The 27190-nt window shown below is 45.3% G+C and overlaps 1 protein-coding gene and 1 long non-coding RNA gene across 12 annotated transcripts in view; one reads left to right on the plus strand and one right to left on the minus strand.

Moving 5' to 3' along the window:
- The window catches only part of LOC130368282 (uncharacterized), an 80548-nt gene extending 76064 nt beyond the window's left edge, over window positions 1-4484 (minus strand). The window contains exon 1 of the long non-coding RNA XR_008892400.1: window positions 4346-4484. This is a non-coding gene — a long non-coding RNA (uncharacterized LOC130368282). The remainder of the gene's footprint in view (window positions 1-4345) is intronic.
- The window catches only part of MEGF11 (multiple EGF like domains 11), a 581277-nt gene that overhangs the window by 110386 nt on the left and 443701 nt on the right, over window positions 1-27190 (plus strand). For 9 of the 11 annotated variants that reach the window (XM_056571698.1, XM_056571686.1, XM_056571690.1 and 6 more), the window contains one exon: window positions 5561-5684. In XM_056571698.1, the coding sequence (XP_056427673.1) occupies window positions 5569-5684 (116 nt within the window). In that variant the 5' untranslated portion in view covers window positions 5561-5568. Of the gene's footprint in view, window positions 1-3326; window positions 3348-5281; window positions 5301-5560; window positions 5685-27190 lie in introns of those variants that run through there. The other 2 variants (XM_056571692.1, XM_056571691.1) reach the window with 2 other exon arrangements.

Genomic DNA, 27190 nt, shown 5'->3' on the forward strand with positions numbered 1-27190 from the left:
ATTAAAAAATCTTAATCCTTTCAGTACTTATGAGCTTCTGAAGTTAAGGTTGTTCTTTTCTGTCTAAATTCTCTCTGATGACACCTGTCTCGGGAAACGCCCAGTTTAGAAGCAAATCCCCATAGCAAACCTCTTCTAAACTGGGTGTTTCCCGAGACAGGTGTCATCAGAGAGCACTTAGATAGAAAAGAACAACCTTAACTTCAGAAGCTCATAAGTACTGAAAGGATTACGATTTTTTAATAGAAGTAATTTACAAATCTGTTTAACTTTCTGGAGCTATTTGATATATATAAAAAGTTTTTTCCTGGATAACCCCTTTAATGTTTTGTAGAAGTCTACATGAATATGTCCAGTCCTTCTCTGGAGAAGAAGAAATAGGGCTGTCTCTCCCCAGCACTTTGCAATGACGTCTCTGTGTTTTTATATTTCTACTTTTATGATTCTAAAGGGGAAAAGGGGACGTTTTTCTTTAAAATGAGAAAATTGTATTTTCTTTGTTTTCTTTTGTATCACTTGAGGGGATGAAATTCTTTATAAGTGTCCGCCTGGGGAGTCATCCTCAATATATAGGTTGACATTAAGTGTTTGAAGAACGCGAGGGGGGAAACAAAGGGTTAATGCAGGTTTAGTTAATAATCCATTTGCGAGCAAATTCTCGGTGGTAAACAGAGCTCCCCGGAGCCCAAAGGAGACATAATCCATTAAACTCATAAGATCCTACATGACAATGGTGCTATGTCGGATGTGCTCCCCCCGGTGCCCCCATTACACACAGAAGATATTCGCAGCAAGCCGTCCATGGTTAATATCCCATAGAGCATTGTATGCCTGCTCAAGTGTTCCCTAAAGACGCCAATAGCACGCTAGAAAAAAGTTTTAGGGGCAGGTGAAAGGGAACATGGAGCGACTAATGAACAGAATAGCTTGTCTTTTGTCTCCTTCTTGTAAAGAGCACTTAGCTGTGCAGGCCTTGGGCAGTGATGGAATAAAAGTTACATTTCTTTTCTGTTCTACATTTTATTAGTAGAAGGAGGTCAACTATATACATGATCTCTCAATAACTGGCCTCGGATCAGCGGACATTCACAGTCCAAGCGGCCGGCCATTTGATTTCCAATATGAGCCAGGGTGGAAGTAGAGGAGCAATGACAGCAAGGGCAGGACCCAGGTCTTTGCTCGTACACCTGGTCGATATGGGGTTAAGCATTTTTTTTTTAACATAAATAGCAGTTTCGGCAAATGACGTAGATATAAATGAGAGGCCCCCTTGGCTTCTGGAAAAAAAATGAGTTATTAGCATTTGCCAATAAGCAGAAGCTTTCAGAGTAACAACCATTGATTTTAGTGTTATTGTAAATTCATGTATATGTGACTGTTCCTGCCACCGTAGCTTTACCTCCTTGTTAGAGGACGGGGCGGCGTAATTCCTGCTCTTCAGAGGGATGACTGAGCGCAAATACAATGCAACATTTTCATTAAAATCATGTGCAGAATTGGCTCCATTAAGTCTCTTTTTTTTTTTTACAACGTTTAAGGTCGTTTCTTGCTGGTGCAGCGGTAATTTGGAATTACACGATTATTAATTCTAGGTGATATCTTCTATAATTGTTTATTTGTACCTCTAAATGGATTTTTATCGCTTTATAGCTTAGGCTTATGTTTTGCTTGTGGTCTGGAATGATTTGCATTCGTGCAATTTATTAGCAAAAAATAAACCTTAGAAAAGTAAATTTCCATAGCTAGTTTAAGCCCTTACCTACACGATCGTCCCTGCAGGATTTCAGTACAGCTGTGTTTTATCTGTTCAGTATGGGAGTTTTTCCATTGGGATCAATAATCTTTACTTTTGAAGGGTATCTTTTATCAGTACTGTAAATGTGATTTTAGGTGTTTACTATGGAGCTAGTGTTACTCTATCGCAGTGTTTCACAACCAGTGTGCCTCCAGCTGTTTCAAAACTACAACTTCCAGCATGCATGCTGTGAGTTGTAGTTTTGCAACAGCTGGAGGTGCGCTGGTTGGAAAACATTGCTCCATGGGGCTATTTGCACAGACATGGAATATTTTATAAATGCAGCTTGTGCTTCTCATCTGTTTAGTGGATTTAGAACACATATCGAGTTTTTAGAATGTGTTTAACAGTGTTTCCCAACCAGGGTGCCTCCAGCTGTTGCAGAACTACAACTCCCAGCATGCCCCGACAGTCTGTATGACAGCTGTAATACCAGGTCTCTCATGCTGGTATAGGCTTAGGTGGCTGGGGGCTTCCCAGAACAGAGAGACACATCGGTCTGTATGTTATTAGGCATTTGCCCTTTACTTGTCGTGTCTAGGAGTACTGGGCTGTATAATGTATAATAGAACTTATTTGGTAGAATAGGTTTTAGCTATTGTACTTGCCATTTATATAGTCACATAGTTAGTACACTTGAAAAATGACACATGTCCGTCAAGTGCAACCAAAATGTGGTAACGGGGTGTGATGAGGCCAGATGTTGTTACCCTAGGGGCAGATGGAATTAACCCCTTGTATTCATGACGCCAGGGCGTGGTTTATCCTCGATACCACCCGAAGGTATACCGCTGGATCCTGGGCTAGGCACGGGGGCAATAATGACTCCATCGCCAAGTTACGGATAATGGTAGCTTTACTGAGGGTAGACAGATGGTAAAGTCTATACAGTTCAGCCAGGGCCCAAGGAGGTGACCAGTGACTCAGAGACCTTAAGGGCTTGCTGGGACTTGTAGTAGGACTGGACAATTTTAATGCAGGCCACGCTGACTTGACAGTTGCTGACAGGGACTGAGTTAACTGACAACTGACAAAGCTATGACTGTAGCCCACTTGCAATTGACTGTGGCTGCAGACTTGACTTGACGCCTCCAATGACTCTGAACACACACCTAGACTCGACTTGACTGCACTGGACCTCAGCAACAAGAGCTCTAAGCTCCAAGAGAGCGAGCAGAGGCTTATATGGGGGAAACTAGCAGGGAGCCCATAGGTCACCCCTGGGATCACATGGTCACTGGTACCTCCTGGGTAACAATCACATGGTACATTTCTTAAAGCAATAACACATTATATACTATAATACATAGCAAAACATATACACAAGGGGGAAACAAGTACAAGGGTCTCAGGGGACACTGAAGGGAGGCTGGCGGACAGGGCAGCAAGGGTACGGGGTAACACCTCCTGTACTGGGCCACCACAAAAGAGATAAAGGAGAGGGGGGTGTCATTCTATATTTATACATACACATTCATGTTATTTTGTTCTAAGAATGTATCAAACCCTGTTTTGAAGACTACAACTGTTCCTGCTGTGACCAGTTCCTGAGGTAGATTGTTCCATGAATTAAGGAGACCCCTGGAGACTAAACCTTTTCTCCCCAGACAGAGGAAGTGCACTCATGTCTTTTAAGGGGATTTTACCTGGAACAGTTTTTCCCAATATTTTTTGTATGGTCCATTTATATTTATATATATATATATATATATATATATATATATATATATATATTTTATACTTAAATACGTTGATCCCCATTTGCCAAGTGGATGCCCATACAAGTCAGCTTGTAGCTTATTGTGCTACGAAGCTTGGAATTATTTGCAAAAAATATAAACACAGATGGTAACTATTTATTGATAAGTAATAGTAATCACTGATTATAGTATATGGATATATAACCAAGTCCCTTTTGGTTCTGTAGGTTGATTTGTAAATTACTTCTATTAAAAAAATCTTAATCCTTCCAGTACTTATTAGCTGCTGAATACTACAGAGTAAATTCTTTTCTTTTTGAAACACAGAGCTCTCTGCTGACATCATGACCACAGTGCTCTCTGCTGACATCTCTGTCTATTTTAGGAACTGTCCAGAGCAGCATATGTTTGCTATCGGGATTTTCTCCTACTCTGGACAGTTCTTAAAATGGACAGAGATGTCAGCAGAGAGCACTGTGGTCATGATGTCGGAAGAGAGCGCTGTGTTCCGAAAAGAAAATAATTTCCTCTGTAGTATTCAGCTGCTAATAAGTACTGAAAGGATTAAGATTTTTTAATATAAGTAATTTACAAATCTGTTTAACTTTCTGGCACCAGTTGACTTAAAAAAGAAAAAAGTACCCCCATAAATAATTTCTGTGCCCATTTTGGCTGTGATCGGCTTTGCTTAGCTCTCTTTAGAGACACAAATAGAGTGTTGGAGTCTTTCAATGGTTCGGTATACTACGATACCTGCAGCCGAATCAATACTGATTAAAACTTTTAACAAGTCTCGCTGACATGTCAGACATTTTCTGCAAGTACATTCTAACACCACTTTTACCTTTACCTTGCAAAACTGTATATTTTTTTGCAAATCCATCTTCCTTTATTACAAACCTTGGGAGTGCAATTATAGGAATTTCAGAGGTTGAAGCAATGTGCGAAAATATTATTTTACTGACAGAGTAGTAGATACTTGGAACAAACCTCCAGGAGATATGGGGGGAGATTTATCAAAACCTGTGCAGAGGAAGAGTGGTGAAGTTGCCCATAGCAACCAATCAGATTGCTTCTTTCATTTTCCACAGGCCTCTTTAGAGGCCTGTGGAAAATGAAAGAAGCAATCTGATTGGTTGCTATGGGCAACTGCACCACTCTTCCTCTGCACAGATTTTGATAAATCTCCCCCATGGTTGATAAATTTAGAGTAAATGGGGGAGATTTATCAAAGGATTTAGACTGGTTTTTCCTGTCTAAATTTGTCGCACAGAAAGTCGCAGTCTAAATATGTGCGACTTTTCTGCGACTTTTGCTGTAGAGGATTTTTAGAACATGATGCATTCTAGTCTATTTTAGATGGAAATGCATTGGTGCTGAATTTACCAAAAGCGACTTTTCCGCGACAAGTCGCATCGGCTGAAAGTACGCCGAAATGTCAGACCATGCTGGAGCAGGTTTAAACCATAGATCCCGAAGTCCGTGCGCAGAATTTATCAAGAGCCGCGCGCCATTTGATAAATTAGGCGCACAATAGACCGGCCTAACCCGCTGTAGTTTGGTCTATATTGATGCGGGACATAGACAACTTTGATAAATATCCCCCAGTGAATGTTATACTGCCTGGGATACACATGTATCTATACTAAGATAAAGGTATAAATGAGTGAGAGACAATATGTCATAAGTCACATGGTCTCCAAGGGGTGTGGCTATGCTGCAGTGGGTGGATTGCAGGGTGTAAGAAATGTACTAGTTATGTTGTGGGTCCCATTCATGAAAACAGGACAAATCAGCCCATGAAGGTAATAGAAGCATATTACACAGTATTAAACCTCGGCATCATGGGCTCAAAGGCTGAAGAAAAAAAATGCTGGAATGTTCCTTTTAATATTTCAATATATGAGTATAAAACAAAAAGGTTGACCTTGACAATAGACAACCACCCATAATCTTCTTGTTCTTTCATAACATTTCTAGACGATCTGCAATAAAAGTCCTTTTTAGGTGTAAAGTCAGAGCTTTCATCGGTGGCCACCATTTTGATGACTTCTTTACCTTCCAGGTGTCAGAATGAAGCTTTTTGCGGCTGTGAGGTGGACTGTCAAGGTGTTCATCCTGTGTCTGGTGCTAGGAACTGCTGTTTTGCTAAATCCAGAGGATCCCAATGTCTGCAGCCACTGGGAAAGGTAATGTTAATGAGAGTCTTTTGATACTGGAATATCTACAAAATATAAGCGGCAGATTTACTATTGCAAATGCATCAAAAACAGGTGTCCATGGCTAACGCCACATTTAGACATTTTTAGACACTTTTGTGCCTCAATTAACAAGTGGCAGTGGCTTAGTGGAAAGTGTGGCTTGAATGGAACTTTGCAAGCCAAAATGTTTCCAACAATTTTAAGTGTTACCTAAATCAGCTAGTAGTTGGTCCAAATGTAGACTATACAGGCAAAGATGCACTAGGTTTACCAGACAGCTTGCACCACTGTAAGGGTCTATTCACACAGCAGAATTACCGCTTGCAGAATTCCACAAGCGGAAATTCAGAAGTGCGAATGGGTTTGTGGAATCCCATAGAAGCCTATGAGCTTTAATTTGAGGCGGAATTGTGCAAGTGAAATTCTGCTGTGTGAATAGACCCTTTAGAAACGAGACGTGCTCTTAGACTGTGTGGTCTACGTTTACACTGTCTTTAAATTATACAGTATTAGTCAATCTGCCTCCATGTATTCATAGTACTATAGTCTGTGATCAGCAGTAGATAGGTTAAACCGTCATTCCTTAATCTCTGCATAGTCTGTAAATCTGATTATAAATTAACATTTCTGATTATAGGTTAAATTTATATCCTAGCACACATATAAGCCCAACCCAGGGCTTATATACAGGGAGGGCCATTCATATGGATACACCTTAATAAAATGGGAATGGTTGGTGATATTAACTTCCTGTTTGTGGCACATTAGTATATGTGAGGGGGGAAACTTTTCAAGATGGGTGGTGACCATGGCGGACATTTTGAAGTCGGACATTTTGAATCCAACTTTTGTTTTTTCAATAGGAAGAGGGTCATGTGACACATCAAATTTACTGGGAATTTCACAAGAAAAACAATGATGTCCTTGGTTTTAACGTAACTTTATTCTTTCATGAGTTATTTACAAGTTTCTGACCACTTATAAAATGTATAAGTGTTGGATTGTCAATGCAACCCTCTTCTCCCACTCTTCACACACTGATAGCAACACCGCAGGAGAAATGATAGCACAGGCTTCCAGTATCCGTAGTTTCAGGTGCTGCACATCTCGTATCTTCACAGCATAGACAATTGCCTTCAGATGACCCCAAAGATAAAAGTCTAAGGGGGTCAGATCGGGAGACCATGGGGGCCATTCAACTGGCCCACGCCGACCAATCCACTTTCCAGGAAACTGTTCATCTAGGAATGCTCGGACCTGGCACCCATAATGTGGTGGTGCACCATCTTGCTGGAAAAACTCAGGGAACGTGCCAGCTTCATTGCATAAAGAGGGAAACACATCATCATGTAGCAATTTTGCATAGCCAGTGGCCGTGAGGTTTATCCAGTGGCCTTGTGGGCAGCACATTGAACACATTTTATAAGTGGTCATAAACTTGTAAATAACTAATGAAAGAATAAAGTTACGTTAAAATCAAGCACATCATTGTTTTTCTTGTGAAATTGCCAATAAGTTTGATGTGTCACATGACCCTCTTCCTATTGAAAAAACAAAAGTTGGATTCAAAATGGCTGACTTCAAAATGGCCGCCATGGTCACCACCCATCTTGAAAAGTTTCCCCCCTCACATATACTAATGTGCCACAAACAGGAAGTTAATATCACCAACCATTCCCATTTTATTAAGGTGTATCCATATAAATGGCCCACCCTGTATGTATGTATATATATATATATATATATATATATATGGATAATAAAGGGGATCTTCTGTTTAATGTATTCTATTATTACCTACACATGTCTTAATATGAAAAAAGGGCTTCTTGTTTGGCACAGTGCTTTAGCCCTCCTCTGTTTTGATGAGCTGTAATAGAATATTGTGGGCAAAGCAGTGTATGGTCTTGAACTAGCAGAATAATCACAAGATGTTGATGAATGAAGAATATAAAGGACTATTCTTAATCAATATGGTTGACAGCAAGGTCAGAAGAATGTGTATAATATATCATAATGCAAGTGACATACAGTACCATCAATCTATCTGTCTGTCTTTCGTCCCTCTTCTTACCTGTCTGTCAATATCTACTGTTTATTTTTAAATCTTCACCAAGGAAGTGAATTAGAAATCTAGTAATAATTTATATCTGAACACAAATACACTTGGCCAATTATTGACATGTGCCGCCTCTTCTGTACATCCCGTGGGGGCTTACTTACCTTTGCATTTAATAAACAGTTTAACTCACTAAGTTTGTTTAATCTCATATAGAAATAAGGACAAACATGAGCAGATGCCACACATTCTGCCTAATTAAATGCATGGGGCACGTGCCAGCGAGGCAGATCAGGTATTGGAGTTTACCAGGGAACAATTACGAAAATCTTGATACTTTTCTTATTCTCAGTGGTGTCTTACTACTATGCTTTGTGTCTGAAAGAGGCAGAAAGCACATTTTTGTCTATAAAAATTGACCACTATGCCATATAGTTATATAGCTACCAAGCTGATGAGGCAAAAAAGAAATTCAAAATTCCATCAGGTTCAACCTATAGCCCTACTGTGTTGTGTTAATGCAGAAGTAGGGAATGCAGGTGCGAATTGGCACATTTTAGGCAAAAAATGCCTTCCTGATGCTAAATAAATCCCTAGATCGACATTCTCCTAACTTGTAATATTTTTCAAGAAAGCCCACTGCTCTTACAGTAAAGGATCTTTGTCAGTGATTATGGTGAAACCTTCTTTCCTTGGATGAAGTAGATGCCCTCCTTGGCATGTTGTTTGTACCTGCACAGTGCAGTCACTGGGCTTAAAAAGCTATGCCCATTATGACAGTTCCTATTCTGTTTTTATAGTCATTTAATTGGTTGTCAAGAAGAGCACCTCTTTTCTTTTTAGTGAATACAAGACTTCCTCGCAGCAGTTCAGTGTTTAGTGTAACCCCCCCCCATGCTGCTGTTTTTTCCATTCTGTTTCTATAGAACCTTGCGAAGCCAATCCCTTAGTAACCACTTCTCCCTCCACATGTCACCTATAGTACTGTAATGTAAATCAGACTGCAGCACAGTTTCAGCCTGTTCTTTTTAGAGCACTTTGATCAGCAACATGTCTTGGCATAGCAGTAAGAAATATTTACTGTCCTGTCATTGGCCAGACATCTAGCATAATGGAAATAACTGTGTTTATGTCACGATGCCGGCTGGCAGGTAGTGGACCCTCTGTGCCAGAGAGGGATTGGCGTGGACCGTGCTAGTGGACCGGTTCTAAGCCACTACTGGTTTTCACCAGAGCCCGCCGCAAAGCGGGATGGTCTTGCTGCGGCGGTAGTGACCAGGTCGTATCCACTAGCAACGGCTCACCTCTCTGGCTGCTGAAGATAGGCGCGGTACAAGGGAGTAGGCAGAAGCAAGGTCGGACGTAGCAGAAGGTCGGGGCAGGCAGCAAGGATCGTAGTCAGGGGCAACGGCAGAAGGTCTGGAAACACTGGCAAGGGACACACAGGGAACGCTTTCACTGGCACTAAGGCAACAAGATCCGGCAAGGGAGTGCAAGGGAAGTGAGGTAATATAGGGAGTGCACAGGTGATAACTCTAATTGGAACCACTGCGCCAATCAGCGGCGCAGTGGCCCTTTAAATCGCAGAGACCCGGCGCGCGCGCGCCCTAGGGAGCGGGGCCGCGCGCGCCGGGACAGAACAGACGGGGAGCGAGTCAGGTAGGAGAGCCGGGGTGCGCATCGCGAGCGGGCGCTACCCGCATCGCGAATCGCATCCCGGCTAGCAGCAGGATCGCAGCGCCCCGGGTCAGAGGACGTGACCGGGGCGCTGCAGCGGAGGAGGTGAAGCGAGCGCTCCGGGGAGGAGCGGGAACCCGGAGCGCTCGGCGTAACAGTACCCCCCCCCTTGGGTCTCCCCCTCTTCTTGGAGCCTGAGAACCTGAGGAGCAGACTTTTGTCAAGGATGTTGTCCTCAGGTTCCCAGGATCTCTCTTCAGGACCACAACCCTCCCAGTCTACTAAAAAAAAATTTTTTCCTCTGACCTTTTTGGCAGCCAAAATCTCCTTGACCGAGAAGACGTCCGAGGAGCCGGAAACAGGAGTGGGAGGAACAGATTTGGGAGAAAAACGGTTGAGGATGAGTGGTTTGAGAAGAGAGACGTGAAAGGCATTAGGGATACGAAGAGAAGGAGGAAGAAGAAGTTTATAAGAGACAGGATTAATTTGACACAGAATTTTGAAAGGACCAAGATAGCGTGGTCCCAACTTGTAGCTAGGGACACGGAAGCGGACATATTTAGCGGAGAGCCATACCTTGTCTCCAGGGGAAAAAACGGGGGGAGCTCTTCTTTTCTTATCCGCGAACCTCTTCATGCGTGAAGAAGCCTGTAAGAGAGAATTTTGGGTCTCTCTCCATATAATGGAAAGGTCACGAGAAATTTCATCCACAGCGGGCAGACCAGAGGGCAAGGGGGTAGGGAGGGGGGGAAGAGGGTGACGGCCGTACACCACGAAAAATGGGGATTTGGAGGAAGATTCAGAGACCCTGAAGTTATACGAGAATTCGGCCCATGGAAGGAGATCTGCCCAGTCATCCTGGCGGGAGGAAACAAAATGTCGCAAATAATCACCCAGGATCTGGTTAATTCTTTCTACTTGTCCATTGGACTGGGGATGATATGCAGAGGAAAAATTTAATTTAATCTTGAGTTGTTTACAGAGAGCTCTCCAGAATTTAGACACGAATTGGACCCCTCTATCCGAGACAATCTGCGTAGGCAACCCGTGAAGACGAAAAATGTGTACAAAAAATTGTTTAGCCAACTGAGGCGCAGAAGGAAGACCAGGAAGAGGAATGAAATGTGCCATTTTGGAGAATCGATCAACGACCACCCAAATAACGGTGTTGCCACGGGAAGGGGGTAAATCAGTAATAAAATCCATACCAATCAGAGACCAAGGCTGTTCGGGGACAGGCAGAGGATGAAGAAAACCAGCGGGCTTCTGGCGAGGAGTCTTATCCCGGGCACAGATAGTGCAGGCTCGCACAAAGTCCCCAACATCCGTCTCCAGAGTTGGCCACCAATAGAAGCGGGAGATGAGTTGCACAGATTTCTTGATGCCCGCATGACCTGCGAGATGGGAGGAGTGACCCCATTTGAGGATTCCGAGGCGTTGGCGTGGAGAAACAAAGGTCTTTCCTGGAGGAGTCTGTCTGATGGAGGCAGGAGAAGTGGAGATCAGGCAGTCAGGTGGAATGATGTGTTGCGGAGGGAGATCAACTTCTGAGGCATCCGAGGAACGAGAGAGAGCATCGGCTCTAATGTTCTTATCGGCAGGACGAAAGTGAATCTCAAAATTAAATCGGGCAAAGAACAGAGACCACCGGGCCTGGCGAGGATTCAGCCGTTGGGCCGACTGGAGGTAGGAGAGGTTCTTGTGGTCGGTGTAGATAATAACAGGAAATCTTGATCCCTCCAGCAGATGCCTCCATTCCTCAAGTGCTAATTTAATGGCTAGAAGTTCTCGATCCCCGATGGAGTAGTTCCTCTCCGCTGGAGAGAAGGTCCTAGAGAAAAAACCACAAGTGACAGCATGCCCGGAAGGATTTTTTTGTAGAAGAACAGCTCCAGCTCCTACTGAGGAGGCATCAACCTCCAATAGGAAGGGTTTGGAAGGGTCAGGTCTGGAGAGCACGGGAGCCGAAGAAAAGGCAGACTTGAGTTGTTTAAAGGAGTCTTCTGCTTGAGGAGGCCAGGACTTGGGATCAGCATTTTTCTTGGTTAAAGCCACGATAGGAGCCACAATGGTAGAAAAATGTGGAATAAATTGCCTGTAATAATTGGCGAACCCCAAAAAGCGTTGGATAGCACGGAGTCCGGAGGGGCGTGGCCAATTTAAGACGGCAGAGAGTTTGTCTGGATCCATCTGTAGTCCCTGGCCAGAGACCAAATATCCTAGAAAAGGAAGAGATTGGCATTCAAACAGACATTTCTCAATTTTGGCATAGAGTTGGTTGTCACGAAGTCTCTGAAGAACCATACGGACATGCCGGCGGTGTTCCTCTAGATTGGCAGAAAAAATTAGGATATCGTCCAGATATACCACAACACAGGAGTATAATAGATCACGAAAAATTTCATTGACAAAGTCTTGGAAGACGGCAGGGGCATTGCACAGTCCAAAGGGCATGACCAGATACTCAAAGTGTCCATCTCTGGTGTTAAATGCCGTTTTCCACTCGTCCCCCTCTCTGATGCGGATGAGGTTATAGGCGCCTCTTAAGTCCAATTTAGTGAAGATGTGGGCACCTTGGAGGCGATCAAAGAGTTCAGAGATGAGGGGTAAGGGGTAGCGGTTCTTAACCGTGATTTTATTAAGACCGCGGTAGTCAATGTAAGGACGTAGGGAGCCATCTTTTTTGGAGACAAAGAAAAATCCGGCTCCGGCAGGAGAGGAGGATTTACGGATAAAGCCCCTTTTTAGATTCTCCTGGACGTATTCGGACATGGCAAGAGTCTCTGGGGCAGAGAGAGGATAAATTCTGCCCCGGGGTGGAGTAGTACCCGGGAGGAGGTCGATAGGGCAATCATAAGGCCTGTGAGGAGGTAGAGTCTCAGCTTGTTTTTTGCAGAAAACATCCGCGAAGTCCATATAGGCCTTGGGGAGACCGGTTACTGGAGGAACCACAGAGTTACGGCAAGGGTTACTGGGAAGCGGTTTTAGACAGTTCTTGGAACAAGAGGACCCCCAACTCTTGATCTCCCCAGTGGACCAATCCAGGGTTGGGGAATGAAGTTGAAGCCAGGGAAGTCCAAGGAGAATCTCCGAGGTGCAATTGGGGAGGACCAAAAGTTCAATCCTCTCATGATGAGATCCGATGCTCATAAGAAGGGGCTCCGTGCGGAAACGTATGGTACAGTCCAATCTTTCATTATTTACACAATTGATGTAGAGGGGTCTGGCGAGACTGGTCACTGGGATGTTGAACCTGTTGACGAGAGAGGCCAAAATAAAATTTCCTGCAGAACCAGAGTCCAAGAAGGCCACTGTAGAGAAGGAGAAGGCAGAAGCAGACATCCGCACAGGCACAGTAAGACGTGGAGAAGCAGAGTAGACATCAAGGACTGTCTCACCTTTGTGCGGAGTCAGCGTACGTCTTTCCAGGCGGGGAGGACGGATAGGACAATCCCTCAGGAAGTGTTCGGTACTAGCACAGTACAGGCAGAGGTTCTCCATACGGCGTCGTGTCCTCTCTTGAGGTGTCAGGCGAGACCGGTCGACCTGCATAGCCTCCACGGCGGGAGGCACAGGAACAGATTGCAGGGGACCAGAGGAGAGAGGAGCCGAGGAGACGAAACGCCTCGTGCGAACAGAGTCCATACCTTGGCGGAGTTCCTGACGCCTTTCAGAAAAACGCATGTCAATGCGAGTGGCTAGGTGAATAAGTTCATGTAGATTAGCAGGAATTTCTCGTGCGGCCAGAACATCTTTAATGTTGCTGGATAGGCCTTTTTTGAAGGTCGCGCAGAGGGCCTCATTATTCCAGGACAATTCTGAAGCAAGTGTACGGAATTGTACGGCATACTCGCCAACGGAAGAATTACCCTGGACCAGGTTCAACAGGGCAGTCTCAGCAGAAGAGGCTCGGGCAGGTTCCTCAAAGACACTTCGGATTTCCGAGAAGAAGGAGTGTACTGAGGCAGTGACGGGGTCATTGCGGTCCCAGAGCGGTGTGGCCCATGACAGGGCTTTTCCGGACAGAAGACTGACTACGAAAGCCACCTTAGACCTTTCAGTGGGAAACAGGTCCGACATCATCTCCAGATGCAGGGAACATTGGGAAAGGAAGCCACGGCAAAACTTAGAGTCCCCATCAAACTTATCCGGCAAGGATAAGCGTATCCCAGGAGCGGCCACTCGCTGCGGAGGAGGTGCAGGAGCTGGCGGAGGAGATGACTGCTGAAGCTGTGGTAGCAACTGTTGTAGCATAACGGTCAGTTGAGACAGCTGTTGGCCTTGTTGCGCAATCTGTTGTGACTGCTGGGCGACCACCGTGGTGAGGTCAGCGACAACTGGCAGAGGAACTTCAGCGGGATCCATGGCCGGATCTACTGTCACGATGCCGGCTGGCAGGTAGTGGACCCTCTGTGCCAGAGAGGGATTGGCGTGGACCGTGCTAGTGGACCGGTTCTAAGCCACTACTGGTTTTCACCAGAGCCCGCCGCAAAGCGGGATGGTCTTGCTGCGGCGGTAGTGACCAGGTCGTATCCACTAGCAACGGCTCACCTCTCTGGCTGCTGAAGATAGGCGCGGTACAAGGGAGTAGGCAGAAGCAAGGTCGGACGTAGCAGAAGGTCGGGGCAGGCAGCAAGGATCGTAGTCAGGGGCAACGGCAGAAGGTCTGGAAACACTGGCAAGGGACACACAGGGAACGCTTTCACTGGCACTAAGGCAACAAGATCCGGCAAGGGAGTGCAAGGGAAGTGAGGTAATATAGGGAGTGCACAGGTGATAACTCTAATTGGAACCACTGCGCCAATCAGCGGCGCAGTGGCCCTTTAAATCGCAGAGACCCGGCGCGCGCGCGCCCTAGGGAGCGGGGCCGCGCGCGCCGGGACAGAACAGACGGGGAGCGAGTCAGGTAGGAGAGCCGGGGTGCGCATCGCGAGCGGGCGCTACCCGCATCGCGAATCGCATCCCGGCTAGCAGCAGGATCGCAGCGCCCCGGGTCAGAGGACGTGACCGGGGCGCTGCAGCGGAGGAGGTGAAGCGAGCGCTCCGGGGAGGAGCGGGAACCCGGAGCGCTCGGCGTAACAGTTTATACTACTGGCAGACAGCCCAGTTCTGGTCCAGCCCCCTAAAATGGAAAGAACCGGAAATGGCTCTGCATTATTATGGGGAATCTTAGGGGCCTAAAAACAGCAGTGAGCTTACTAAAATCACATTGTCATCTTGTCCTAAAGGTTAATATAATAAAACCAGTGTCCTCGCTGCATGTCAGGATCCGGACTGGTATGCAGCGAGGACACTGGTGGTGGATCCTCTGTGTCAGTGGGGTGATGGCGTGGGCCGTACCAGGGGAACGGAGTCTAAGGGGTTACTGGTTTTTACCAGAGCCCGCCGCAAAGCAGGATGGGCTTGCAGCGGCAGGTAACCCCCAGGTCGTTCCACCCGATAGCGACTCAACCCCAGCTGACAGCTGAGACAGGCGCGGTACAAGGGATAAGGCAAGAGCAAGGTCGGACGTAGCAGAAGGTCAGGGCAGGCAGCAAGAGTCGGTCAGGGGCAACAGCAGAAGGTCTGGGTACACAGGCTTGGGAACACACTAAACGCTTTCACAGGGCACAAGGCAACAAGATCTGGCAAGGACAGGAAGGGGAAGTGGGTTTATATACACATGGAGCAGGTGTAGGTACTGATTGGGCCAGGCACCAATTAATGGTGCACTGGCCCTTTAAATTTAAGAGAGCCGGCGCACGCGCGCCGGGACGGAACAGCAAGAGGACAGGGCAGGTGAGAAGATTGGGATGCGACCCGCGGGCGGGCTCGTCCCGCTACGCGGATCGCATCCCCGCCGGTGATACCAGTGCAGCGCTCCCGGTCAGCGAGTCTGACAGGGGCGCTGCACAGAGAAGAACTCCGCGAGCGCTCCGGGGAGGAGCAGGGACCCGGAGTGCTCGGCGTAACAACCATGCAGGTTTATACAAAATCTTTTCAAACGACAGGTTTGCTGTAAGGTGCTCTTGTATAAGAATCTAAAACATTCTGTACTCAATACCTCACCATTCTGCATTCAATACCCCATAATGACAAAGTTAGGAGAGAATGTTCTAAACCTTTACTAATTTATTAAAAAGGATAAACTAAAACATTAAAATGACATAAGTATTCAGACTCTTTACTCAGGACTTAGTTCAAGCCCCTTTAGCAGTGATTACAGCCTCCAGTTTTCTTGGAGATTAAGACACAAGGTCTGTACACCTGGTTTTGGTGCTTTTCACTCAATTTTCTTTGCAGACCCTCTCAAGCCCCGTCAGTTTGGATGGGGACTATCGGTCATGGCTCTGTCTGGGCCACATAAGACCCCTTCACAGAGTTGTCCCCAAGCCACTCCTGTGTTATCTATAGCATTATTTTACCCCACTGTGCTTCACTGTAGGGATGTATTGGGCAGGTGATGAGCACTGTCTGTTTTTCTCCAAATTGAGGCAAAAATCTTACTTTCATGAGACCAGAGAATTAAGTTGTTTTTATTTTTTCTACAGTTAAAGCCCTTTAGGTAAGTGGTGCACCGAAATTAAAATTTGCCACCGAAATAGAACATTTTGGATGTGCTTGCCCCAGAAACCAGAAATTACTTGCCCCGTCCACTTTTATTAGTATTGTTTTTTCGATAATTGTATTATTACTCCCAGTATGTTGCACTATACGTTATAGTGCAACATGCAGGGAGTCATAGTTTTGGTGCTCCTGCAGAGCCAAAGGCTACATCAGAGCATGCTGGAATTTGTTCTAGTTTTGGGTCAGCTGCTGTACTGTACTATAGAACAGTATTCTGCAACCTGTGGCTCTGTAGCTGGTGCACAACTATAATCCACAGCAAGCTTTATTTTTTTTGCAAACATCAGGTGGGTTTCCTGTGAATTTTAGGAGAGGCTTCTTTATGCCCATAAAGCCCAGATTGGTGGAGTACTGCAGTTGTCTTTCAGCATCAGCAGGATCTTTTGAGTTCAGCCATAGTGACCATTGGCTTTTTAGTCACCTCTATTACCAATGCCTTTTTCCCCTGCTTAATTTGGTGGGGCAGCCAGCTTTTGGAAGAGCATTTTGTATATAGAATTATGAAACAATGGCACTCACCATCAGCTTAACTTTTTATTTCTTTATTTTCTACTGTACATATTCAAAACTGCAGCGGGGAACTGCATGGAGACAGACAGGGAAGTATGCAATTAGCGCGTCCGCACGCTCTTTCTCACGCTTGTGTAGCATACTCCCCTGTCTGTCTCCACGCAGCTTCCCACTGCAGTTACAGTGGGGATCAAAAGTTTGGGCACCCCAAGTAAAAATTTGTATTAATGTGCATAAAAAAAGCCAAGGAAAGATGGAAAAATCTCCAAAAGGCATCAGATTACAGATTAGACATTCTTATAATATGTCAACAAAAGTTAGATTTTATTTCCATCATTTACACTTTCAAAATAACAGAAAACAAAAAAATGGCATCTGCAAAAGTTTGGGCACCCTGCAGAATGTATAGCATGTACTGCCCCCTTTGCAAAGGTGAGACCTGCCAGTGTCATGGATTGTTCTCAGTCATCATCTGGGAAGACCAGGTGATGTCAATCTTAAAGGTTTTAAATGCCCAGACTCATCTGACCTTGCCCCAACAATCAGCACCATGGGTTCTTCTAAGCAGTTGTCTAGAAATCTGAAACTGAAAATAGTTGACACTCATAAAGCTGGAGAAGGTTATAAGAAGAAAGCAAAACGTTTTCAGATTTCAATATCCCCTGTTCAGAATGTAATTAAGAAATGGCAGTCATCAGGAACAGTGGAAGTTAAAGCAAGAGCTGGAAGACTAAGAAAAATATCAGACAGGACAGTTCGCAGGATTGTGAGAAAAACTATTCAAAACCCACGTTTGACTGCATAATCCCTTCCAGAAAGATCTGGCAGACACTGAAATTGTGGTACACTATTCCATTCTAAAGAGATACTTGTACAAATATGGTCTTCATGGAAGAATCATCAGAAGAAAAACTCTTCTACGTCCTCACAACAAAAATCAGTATTTGATCTTTGCAAATAAACATATAGACAAGTCTGATGCATTTTGGAAGCAAGTTCTGTGGACCGATGAGGTTAAAATTGAACTTTTTGGCCAGAATGAGCAAAGGTACTGTTACGGCAAGCGCTCCGGGTCCCTGCTCCTCCCCGGAGCGCTCGCGGCGTCTCTCTCTCAGCAGCGCCCCGGTCAGACCCGCTGACCGGGAGCGCTGCACTGACATTGCCGGCGGGGATGCGATTCGCATAGCGGGACGCGCCCGCTCGCAAATCGCATCCCAAGTCACTTACCCGTCCCGGTCCCCGGCTGTCATGTTCTGGCGTGCGCGGCTCCGCTCTCTAGGGCGCGCGCGCCAGATCTCTAAGATTTAAAGGGCCAGTGCACCAGTGATTGGTGCCTGGCCCAATCAGTCTGATTAGCTTCCACCTGCTCCCTGTCCATATTACCTCACTTCCCCTGCACTTCCTTGCCGGATCATGTTGCCTTGTGCCAGAGAAAGCGTTAGTGTTGTCCAAAGCCTGTGTTCCAGATCTTCTGCTATCCTCATTGACTACGAACCTTGCCGCCTGCCCCGACCTTCTGCTACGTCTGACCTTGCCTCTGTCTAGTCCTTCTGTCCCAAGCCTTCTCAGCAGTCAGCGAGGTTGAGCCGTTGCCGGTGGATACGACCTGGTTGCTACCGCCGCAGCAAGACCATCCCGCTTTGCGGCGGGCTCTGGTGAAAACCAGTAGCAACCCTAGAACCGGTCCACCGACACGGTCCACGCCAATCCCTCGCTGACACAGTGGATCCACATCCAGCTAGCCGAATCATAACAGGTACGTTTGGAGAAGAAGGGGAACAGAATTTAATGAAAAGAACCTCTGTCCAACGGTTAAGCGTAGGGGTGGATCAATCATGCTATGGGGTTGTATTGCACCCAGTGGCACAGGGAACATCTCACAAGTAGAAGGAAAAATGGATTCAATAAAATTTCAGCAAATTTTGGATGCTAACTTGATGTCATCTGTGAAAAAGCTGAAGTTAAAGAGAGGATGGCTTCTACAAATGGATAATGATCCTAAACACACCTCACAATCTCCTGACCTCAACATTATTGCAAATCTATGGATAGACCTTAAAAGAGCAGTGCGTGACAGACAGCCCAGAAATCTCAAAGAACTGGAAGACTTTTGTAAGGAAGAATGGGTAAAGATACCTCAAACAAGAATTGAAAGACTCTTAGCTGGCTACAAAAAGTGTTTACAAGCTGTGATACTTGCCAAAGGGGGCAGTACAAGATATTAACTCTGCTGGGTGCCCAAACTTTTGCAGACGCAATTTTTTTGTTTTCTGTTATCTTGAAAGTGTAAATGATGGAAATAAAATCTTACTTTTGTTGACATATTCTAAGAATGTCTAATCTGTAATTTGATGCCCTTTGGAGATTTTTCCATCTTTCCTTGGCTTCTTTATGCACATTAATACAAATTTTTACCTGGGGTGCCCAAACTTTGGATCCCCACTGTATGTATATGCAGAGAACAAAAGTGCTGTTTCATTATTCTATATACAAAATGCTGCATTATACACAGCACTAACAGAGCACCCCAACTGAAAGGGTTCATATACTTATTTCCATGTAACATTTTATTTTTAATAAGTTTGCAAAAATGTGTTCAATTCTATTTTCTTATTCTCATTATGGTGTATTTAGTGCAGAATGATGGGGAAAGGGTTTGAAAACTTTCCAAATGCATTGTATATGGATATGCTATAAGTGCATAACAATGCAAAAAACGAATCAGTCCTAAAGCATCAAATAATGAATCTGACTGTGCTAGACCTGTATTTTCTGCTTTAACTGTTATGTAATGTAATACAGATATCCAGATGTATTAATCGAGTTACCCAGAGTTACATATAATGTGTTTTTTAAGTATGAAATGCAGCAATTTGTTCAAGATTACAAGCCGTATATACCTCAGGCCCACTTATATCCCCTACTGAGTGATCAGAACCTGAAGATCATTACACATTTACTTTTATAATCTATTGTGGAGAAGTAAAATCTTACACTGTAAAGATGAGTTATAATAGGATTAGTGGGTTACATAATAATGACAAGCTTACCTTATTCTGTGTTAGGAAACCTGGCATGGTTTGTTAACTGAATTACGCTCCGTGCAATATGTAGGTATACTATCGCTGATAAAGAAGAGCCTTAGGTCCTAACAGGCAAAGAATATATTACCATAATATCAGCCGTAGTGTACCTTTAAGTTGGGGACCCCATATATCAGCATGGGCTCTGTACAACAATGTCTTATTCTTCCCCCCAGAACGTAAAGGTCTGGTGTTTATTCCCCCTAGCTTTCCATGACCCATCGGTCAATGCTTCCCTCCCAGGGGTCAAGTCTTAGAAAAAAAGTGTGGGAAGTCCCCCAAGATTTCTACTCAAGGGCTGGTCCTGTAGGACTCCTGTTAATGGGAACAGTGTTACTGCACTGTAAAAAGTGCAGAAACTCTGTTCCCATGCGTTCCTGCAGGATTTGAGCCCTGTGCCCCTCCATTTATTTGCTGACAATGTCATTCCTCTGGAGAAGAGTTCTGCACAGTTTCTTACCAATAGAAAAAGGAACATTAAGGAGCATCACGTGCTTGAAACAATCTTATTTTTCCACAATTTTGAAAAGGTGCCAATAATTTTGTCCAGCCCATTTTTTGAAGTTTGGTGTGACATTATGTCCAAATTGCTTTTCCTCCCTTTTTTGGTTTAGTTCCAATACATACAAAGGCAATAAACATGTGTATAGCAAAACATGTGGTGGTAGCCTGGTGGATGTAGGGTATGGGGAGCGTAGCTGTGCAGTAACTAAAGGGTGCTTGTTAACCCTTGCTATTCGTGACGCCAGGGTGGGGGTCCTCAGTAATGCTTGTCCTACCGCCACCCTTCCCAAGAGCGATAGGGAGGTATAGAAGAAAAGATTGTCCACAACCGGAGAGTTTACTGAAAAGGGATCAACTTTTACTGAAGATTTTCTGCAAGCTTCAAAAACAGAACAGTCTCTAAGCATAAAACTTCTTTCCTTGGTGATTGACAAAGGTTGGGACTTTAGCATTTAGAGTCTTTAGGTATTGTGCGCTGTTCCACTGGATTTAGGGGATTTAGTTGCGGTCCAGTAGTCACGCTAGCATTAGCGGGGGTTTAGATTAGAACTCACGGTTTTGGTTCAGCTGAGGCCGGTATGTTTTCAGGGATAGTGTGTCTTTGAAAGTTGCGCAGAACCGTCCTGCTAGTCCAGCATCCACGAGTGTAGCAACACAAGATAGCGATAATTGGACGCAGCTCCCTTATATGGGCAGGGGCTGGACTAGTGCTAATTGGTCCATACTGATGTCAATCACCATTACAAAGGCTTGTGGGTAACACGTGACCCAAGGACCTCCAAAGGTCCTCCAACATACCATAGAGGTTATCAACATGGTCACATGACCGAAGGTCCTTCGACGCTAAACAAGGTAAGTACTATACATTACTATAAAATATATACTATTATTAAATATATACACATATTAACATTAGAGAATTAGACTTGAGGAGAGGCGACTAGGGGCTGTCCCACCTGAGGAACCCTACCTGAACGTAGTTACTCTGACTTTGGGGACCTCTACACTAGGGACGGTATGTAATACGGTACCGGGAACCCACAATGTGTTACTGCAATCCTTTTCTGTGAGAAATACTTAATTTTCTAGAGAAATTTCAGTGTTGCCAACGTTTGCGGCCATCACTGTACATTTGAGGCGTGGCTGATCGTTACAGCAGTTCTGACATAAACACAAAAAAAATAACAAAAAAAAAAAACACCCACTTCTGACACTTTTTTGAAAACTACACCCCTCACAGAAAGTAACAAGGGATATAAATGCTGATGTTATCCCACATTTTTCATTTTCACAAGGGGTAATAGGAAAAAAAGCCTCCCAAAATTTGTAACACCATTTCTTCTGAGTATATAAATACCCCATGTATGGACGTAAAGTGCTCTGCGGTGCACTACAATGCTCAGAAGAGAGGGGGCGCCATTGGGCTTTTGGAAAGCGAATGCGTCTGGAATTTAAGGCCATGTGCGTTTACAAAGCCCCCATGGTGTCAGAACAGTGGACCCCCCCACATGTGACCCTATTTTGGAAACTACACCCCTCACGGAATGTAATAAGGGGTGCAGTGAGCATTTACCTTCGAGGGGCCTTATGAAGCGCATGTAGCGTGAGACGGTTCCGTAGCCCGTGACCACCTCCCTCCTCTGTCATCCCCCTGCACCTTGGTCTCTGTATAGGCTTACATAAACAGCACAGATGAAGCAAGAATTGTGTTGAGTGTGCTTGTCTTCCTTCTCGTTGCATCCACATGAATAACCAGATATCTATGAGCCTTATGTAGAAACCACATGACAAGGCATTGCACAATACATGGATGTAGTTCAGTTTGCAGCAGCTGAGTGTGCTCTCACACTAGCTTATTTGTGCCTTTACATAGCCCATTGTAGGTCTTCTTGATGAAGAACTTCCATGTCAAAGGTCATCCAAATCCAAGAGAAAGGAAAAAACGGAGCACTAACCGTGTTCTTGCAACATGTGACTTTATTCCTTATCCAGGTAGATACATGAAAGGGGGAGAGCGGACAGACAAGGAGACCGTATCACACGTCAGCGCTTCGTCAGGCCCTCTGACACAGAAGGCCTGAAGAAGCGAGAGGGCCTGAAGAAGCGCTGACGCGTGATACGGTCCGTCGCCCGGAGGTCTCCCTGTCTGTCCGCTCTCCCCCTTTCATGTATCTACCTGGATAAGGAATAAAGTCACATGTTGCAAGAACACGGTTAGTGCTCCGTTTTTTCCTTTCTCTTGGATTTGGATGAACTTTCAAGCTTCTGAACGTTGTAGCATTACCATACTTGCACAGGTGTCTGAGTTGTCAGCAAGGGGTTTCAAAATACTGCTTTCCAGCTATTTGAGTGTCCGTATAGAATGGTGCAGAGTCTCTCTTTCTCCTATAAGGTTGTTTCCTTGTCAAAGGCCTTTGGGCTAGTCACCCTGCTTTTTACTGATAAGGGGAAAGAATCCTGAAAAAGCAGTCTACATATGGGTGACTCCTTCTTCGAGAAGAGTTTCTGGCTTGGCCAATATTCTCCACTCTTTAAGGGCCACAGCACTGATTTACAGAAGTGCCACATCCCATAGTTGACAGCAGAGAGCAAACTTTTTTTCTTCTGGTGGAGAGCATTCATTTATATAGAGATTTTAATTCAATATTACAAGCTGTATATACCTCAGGCCTAAGCCTCTGAGCCACTTATATCCCCTACTGAGTGATCAGAACCTAAAGATCATTACACATTTACTTTCATAATTTATAGTGGAGAAGTAAATTCTTACACTGCACAGATGTGTTGGAACAGGATTACAGGGTTACATAATAATGACAAATTTACCGTATTCTGTGTTAGGAAGCCTGACATGGATTGTAAACTGAATTACATTCCATGCAATATATAGTATCACAGATAAAGAAGAGCCTTGGGTTCTAACAGGAAAGGGATATATTACCATAATTCACCAGGCAAATGTCTTTATTGCTTATTTTTCTGACTGAATTGTAAACTGGCTGTTTCAGGACCATGGAGAGCTCATGCACTGTTTTGTTTTAAAGGGGTTCTCCCCTGCCCTGTCTTCGTCACGCCCGCCCCCTCGTGATGTCACGCCCGCCCCCTCAATGAAAGTCTATGGGAAGGGGGCGCGACCACGGTCGCGCCCCCTTCCCATAGACTTTCATTGAGGGGGCGGGCGTGACGTCACGAGGGGGCGGGCGTGACATCACGAGGGGGCGACTTCGAAAACGGAAGCCCGCACACAGCGTCCGGAGTAATAAACTTCCGGACGCTGCGAGTGGAGCTCCGGAAGACAGGGCAGTGGAGAACCCCTTTACACGATTGTTCTACTGTTTAGCATCCAGGGTGAAAAGAAAAATACATTTACATTGTATTCTAATATCTAATTGTGATGATCCTGAAGTATATTTGTAGGTATTGGGAAACTATTTACTGGTATTAAACCTACTGGATCCAAAGCACCATTAAACAAATACTCTGCCCAATCCAATGACTGTATCAGACAATGTAAGTAATTTGGTCAAACATTTCCCGGAGGAATAACAACACAATGCAGTATTGTAAGAATAGGTTCTCCAAAATTATTTTATGGGGAATGCAAGTATTTCGTAAAACAGTCATGTCAGGAGAGCTGACCAGTCATCTTTCGAGGAGTTTTTCCTCCTTAGTTGTTGATAGTATCAATCCTACCTATACCTTGAATGCTGAGGACATAGTACGTGTAAAAGTGTTACTGTCATTATAAACAATTTTTTACCTGTCGATAAGTCTTGTGAAAAGTGGAGTGGAGCACAATGCCATCCTTTTTCCCTGATAATAACTCATATTTGCAGCAGGTCTCAGCAGTTTCCACATGTCTGATCAACATGTGAAAAGTTACTTTTAATGACAGTAATGCTTTAAAGACCAGCAGCCTTTAAAACTGTTTAAAATTGCTCCCAAGGCAGGATACATCTAAACTCCCTAGTAGCCTGAGAATTTCTCCGAGACGTGATCAGATGGATTCCCGAAAGTCCAATGGCAGAGATTCAATGGACTTGCATTGCACCTCCAGCATTGGACTACTCGAAATCCATCTGATTACGTAAGACGCAGCAATTCTCGGGCATTGGAGCAAAGAGTATGCTTTAAAGAGTATCTGACAGCAGTTCACTAGACCCAGTATACTGGATTATAGTGTGGGTAGAGAGCTTTAAAATTAAGGTTAACTTACATTTTTAAGTCAGGTATTTCCATAGTTCTGCTCATTACAAGGTCCTTGCCATTTCACTCAAGCGCACATTGGAAAAGAGGAGCTCCCCTACCTCATAAATATTCCACCCCCGGCCGCCCTCTTCTGTGATGTGAGAGCTGGGGAAGGGGGGAATGAGAGTTCTTATGTCATGGAAGGGGGCAGGCCAGGGGCAAAATATTGATGAGGCGGGGAACTGTGCAAGCCTGCTCCCTGCTTTTAATGCAATTGCAAGGACCTTGTAACGGGCAGAACTATGGAAATACCTAACGTAAAAATGTAAGTTCCCTTCAGTATACTGGGTCTAGTGTGGGTGAGCAGCTGTCAGATTCTCTTTAAGGCTAGGTTCACATTACTTTTGTGCCCACATACGCTGGCAACCTGTCAAAATGGGATGCTGATATATATAGATGAGCATAGACAGGCATGAGCCCCTTTGACGTTAATGGTCCAAGAGTGTTCAGCTAGTGTCTAAGTTTGTATATATATGTTTTGTCATTGACTCAAAACCGTGGATTGCTGAACTTTTGAGTCAGAGACAAAACGTGTATGTTTGAAAAATTATCTGAGAGTAGTTACTAGCTGCCTATCTTTGGGCCATTAAAGTCAAATGGGCACCTGTCTGTTATGCACATACATTTGCATCCCAATTTTAACAGGTTGCCAACATATGAATGCCTTAGAAGACACAATCATAGAATGAACTTTGCCGAACACAGTATACAGTAGGTCAGTGTTGTGATTGTCTATGCATTCTCTGCACCTATACTACACTATTCTAGACACTGTAGGGGTTGCAGCCTTCAGTCCAACAAAAATCAAGAATTGATGGACTGGATGTTTGGAAACTCAAATATATTTGCTCCTATAATCACTGACTACTCTCCATTATTTTATTTGGGCAACCTAACACAATGGGGAGGGGGAGGCATTGGGAGGTGGTGCTGGGGGGATCTACACAAGCTCAATTCATGTCTGGTATGGACCTACAATGAACCTTATGCGGAGTAGTGTTGAGCGGCATAGGCCATATTCGAATTCGCGAATATTCGCGAATATATGGACGAATATTCGTCATATATTCGCGAATATTCGCATATTCGTCATACCCTCGTTTTATTTTCGCATATACGAAAATTCGCGTATGCGAAAATTTACAGATGTGAAAATTAGCATATACAAAATTAGCATACGCGAAAATTCGCATATGCTAATTTTCGCAAATGCGAATTTTCGCACGCCAGTCTCACACAGTAGTATTAGAGCCTTCTTTACACCACACAAGCTGGAAGCAGAGAGGGATGATCACTGTGATGTGTACTGTGAAGAAAAAAAAAAAAAAACGAATATTCGTAATTACGAATATATAGCGCTATATTCGCGAAATTCGCGAATTCGCGAATATGCGATATTCGCGAATAATATTCGAATTGCGAATATTCGCGAGCAACACTAATGCGGAGGCACAAAAAGCTTTTTTTTTCCATGGATTATCTATTGTTACGCCGAGCGCTCCGGGTTCCCGCTCCTCCCCGGAGCGCTCGCTTCACCTCCTCCGCTGCAGCGCCCCGGTCACGTCCTCTGACCCGGGGCGCTGCGATCCTGCTGCTAGCCGGGATGCGATTCGCGATGCGGGTAGCGCCCGCTCGCGATGCGCACCCCGGCTCTCCTACCTGACTCGCTCCCCGTCTGTTCTGTCCCGGCGCGCGCGGCCCCGCTCCCTAGGGCGCGCGCGCGCCGGGTCTCTGCGATTTAAAGGGCCACTGCGCCGCTGATTGGCGCAGTGGTTCCAATTAGAGTTATCACCTGTGCACTCCCTATATTACCTCACTTCCCTTGCACTCCCTTGCCGGATCTTGTTGCCTTAGTGCCAGTGAAAGCGTTCCCTGTGTGTCCCTTGCCAGTGTTTCCAGACCTTCTGCCGTTGCCCCTGACTACGATCCTTGCTGCCTGCCCCGACCTTCTGCTACGTCCGACCTTGCTTCTGCCTACTCCCTTGTACCGCGCCTATCTTCAGCAGCCAGAGAGGTGAGCCGTTGCTAGTGGATACGACCTGGTCACTACCGCCGCAGCAAGACCATCCCGCTTTGCGGCGGGCTCTGGTGAAAACCAGTAGTGGCTTAGAACCGGTCCACTAGCACGGTCCACGCCAATCCCTCTCTGGCACAGAGGGTCCACTACCTGCCAGCCGGCATCGTGACAGTAGATCCGGCCATGGATCCCGCTGAAGTTCCTCTGCCAGTTGTCGCTGACCTCACCACGGTGGTCGCCCAGCAGTCACAACAGATTGCGCAACAAGGCCAACAGCTGTCTCAACTGACCGTTATGCTACAACAGTTGCTACCACAGCTTCAGCAGTCATCTCCTCCGCCAGCTCCTGCACCTCCTCCGCAGCGAGTGGCCGCTCCTGGGATACGCTTATCCTTGCCGGATAAGTTTGATGGGGACTCTAAGTTTTGCCGTGGCTTCCTTTCCCAATGTTCCCTGCATCTGGAGATGATGTCGGACCTGTTTCCCACTGAAAGGTCTAAGGTGGCTTTCGTAGTCAGTCTTCTGTCCGGAAAAGCCCTGTCATGGGCCACACCGCTCTGGGACCGCAATGACCCCGTCACTGCCTCAGTACACTCCTTCTTCTCGGAAATCCGAAGTGTCTTTGAGGAACCTGCCCGAGCCTCTTCTGCTGAGACTGCCCTGTTGAACCTGGTCCAGGGTAATTCTTCCGTTGGCGAGTATGCCGTACAATTCCGTACACTTGCTTCAGAATTGTCCTGGAATAATGAGGCCCTCTGCGCGACCTTCAAAAAAGGCCTATCCAGCAACA

This window comes from Hyla sarda, chromosome 4 (genome assembly GCF_029499605.1).
Source record: "Hyla sarda isolate aHylSar1 chromosome 4, aHylSar1.hap1, whole genome shotgun sequence".
NCBI classification, from domain to species: domain Eukaryota; kingdom Metazoa; phylum Chordata; class Amphibia; order Anura; family Hylidae; genus Hyla; species Hyla sarda.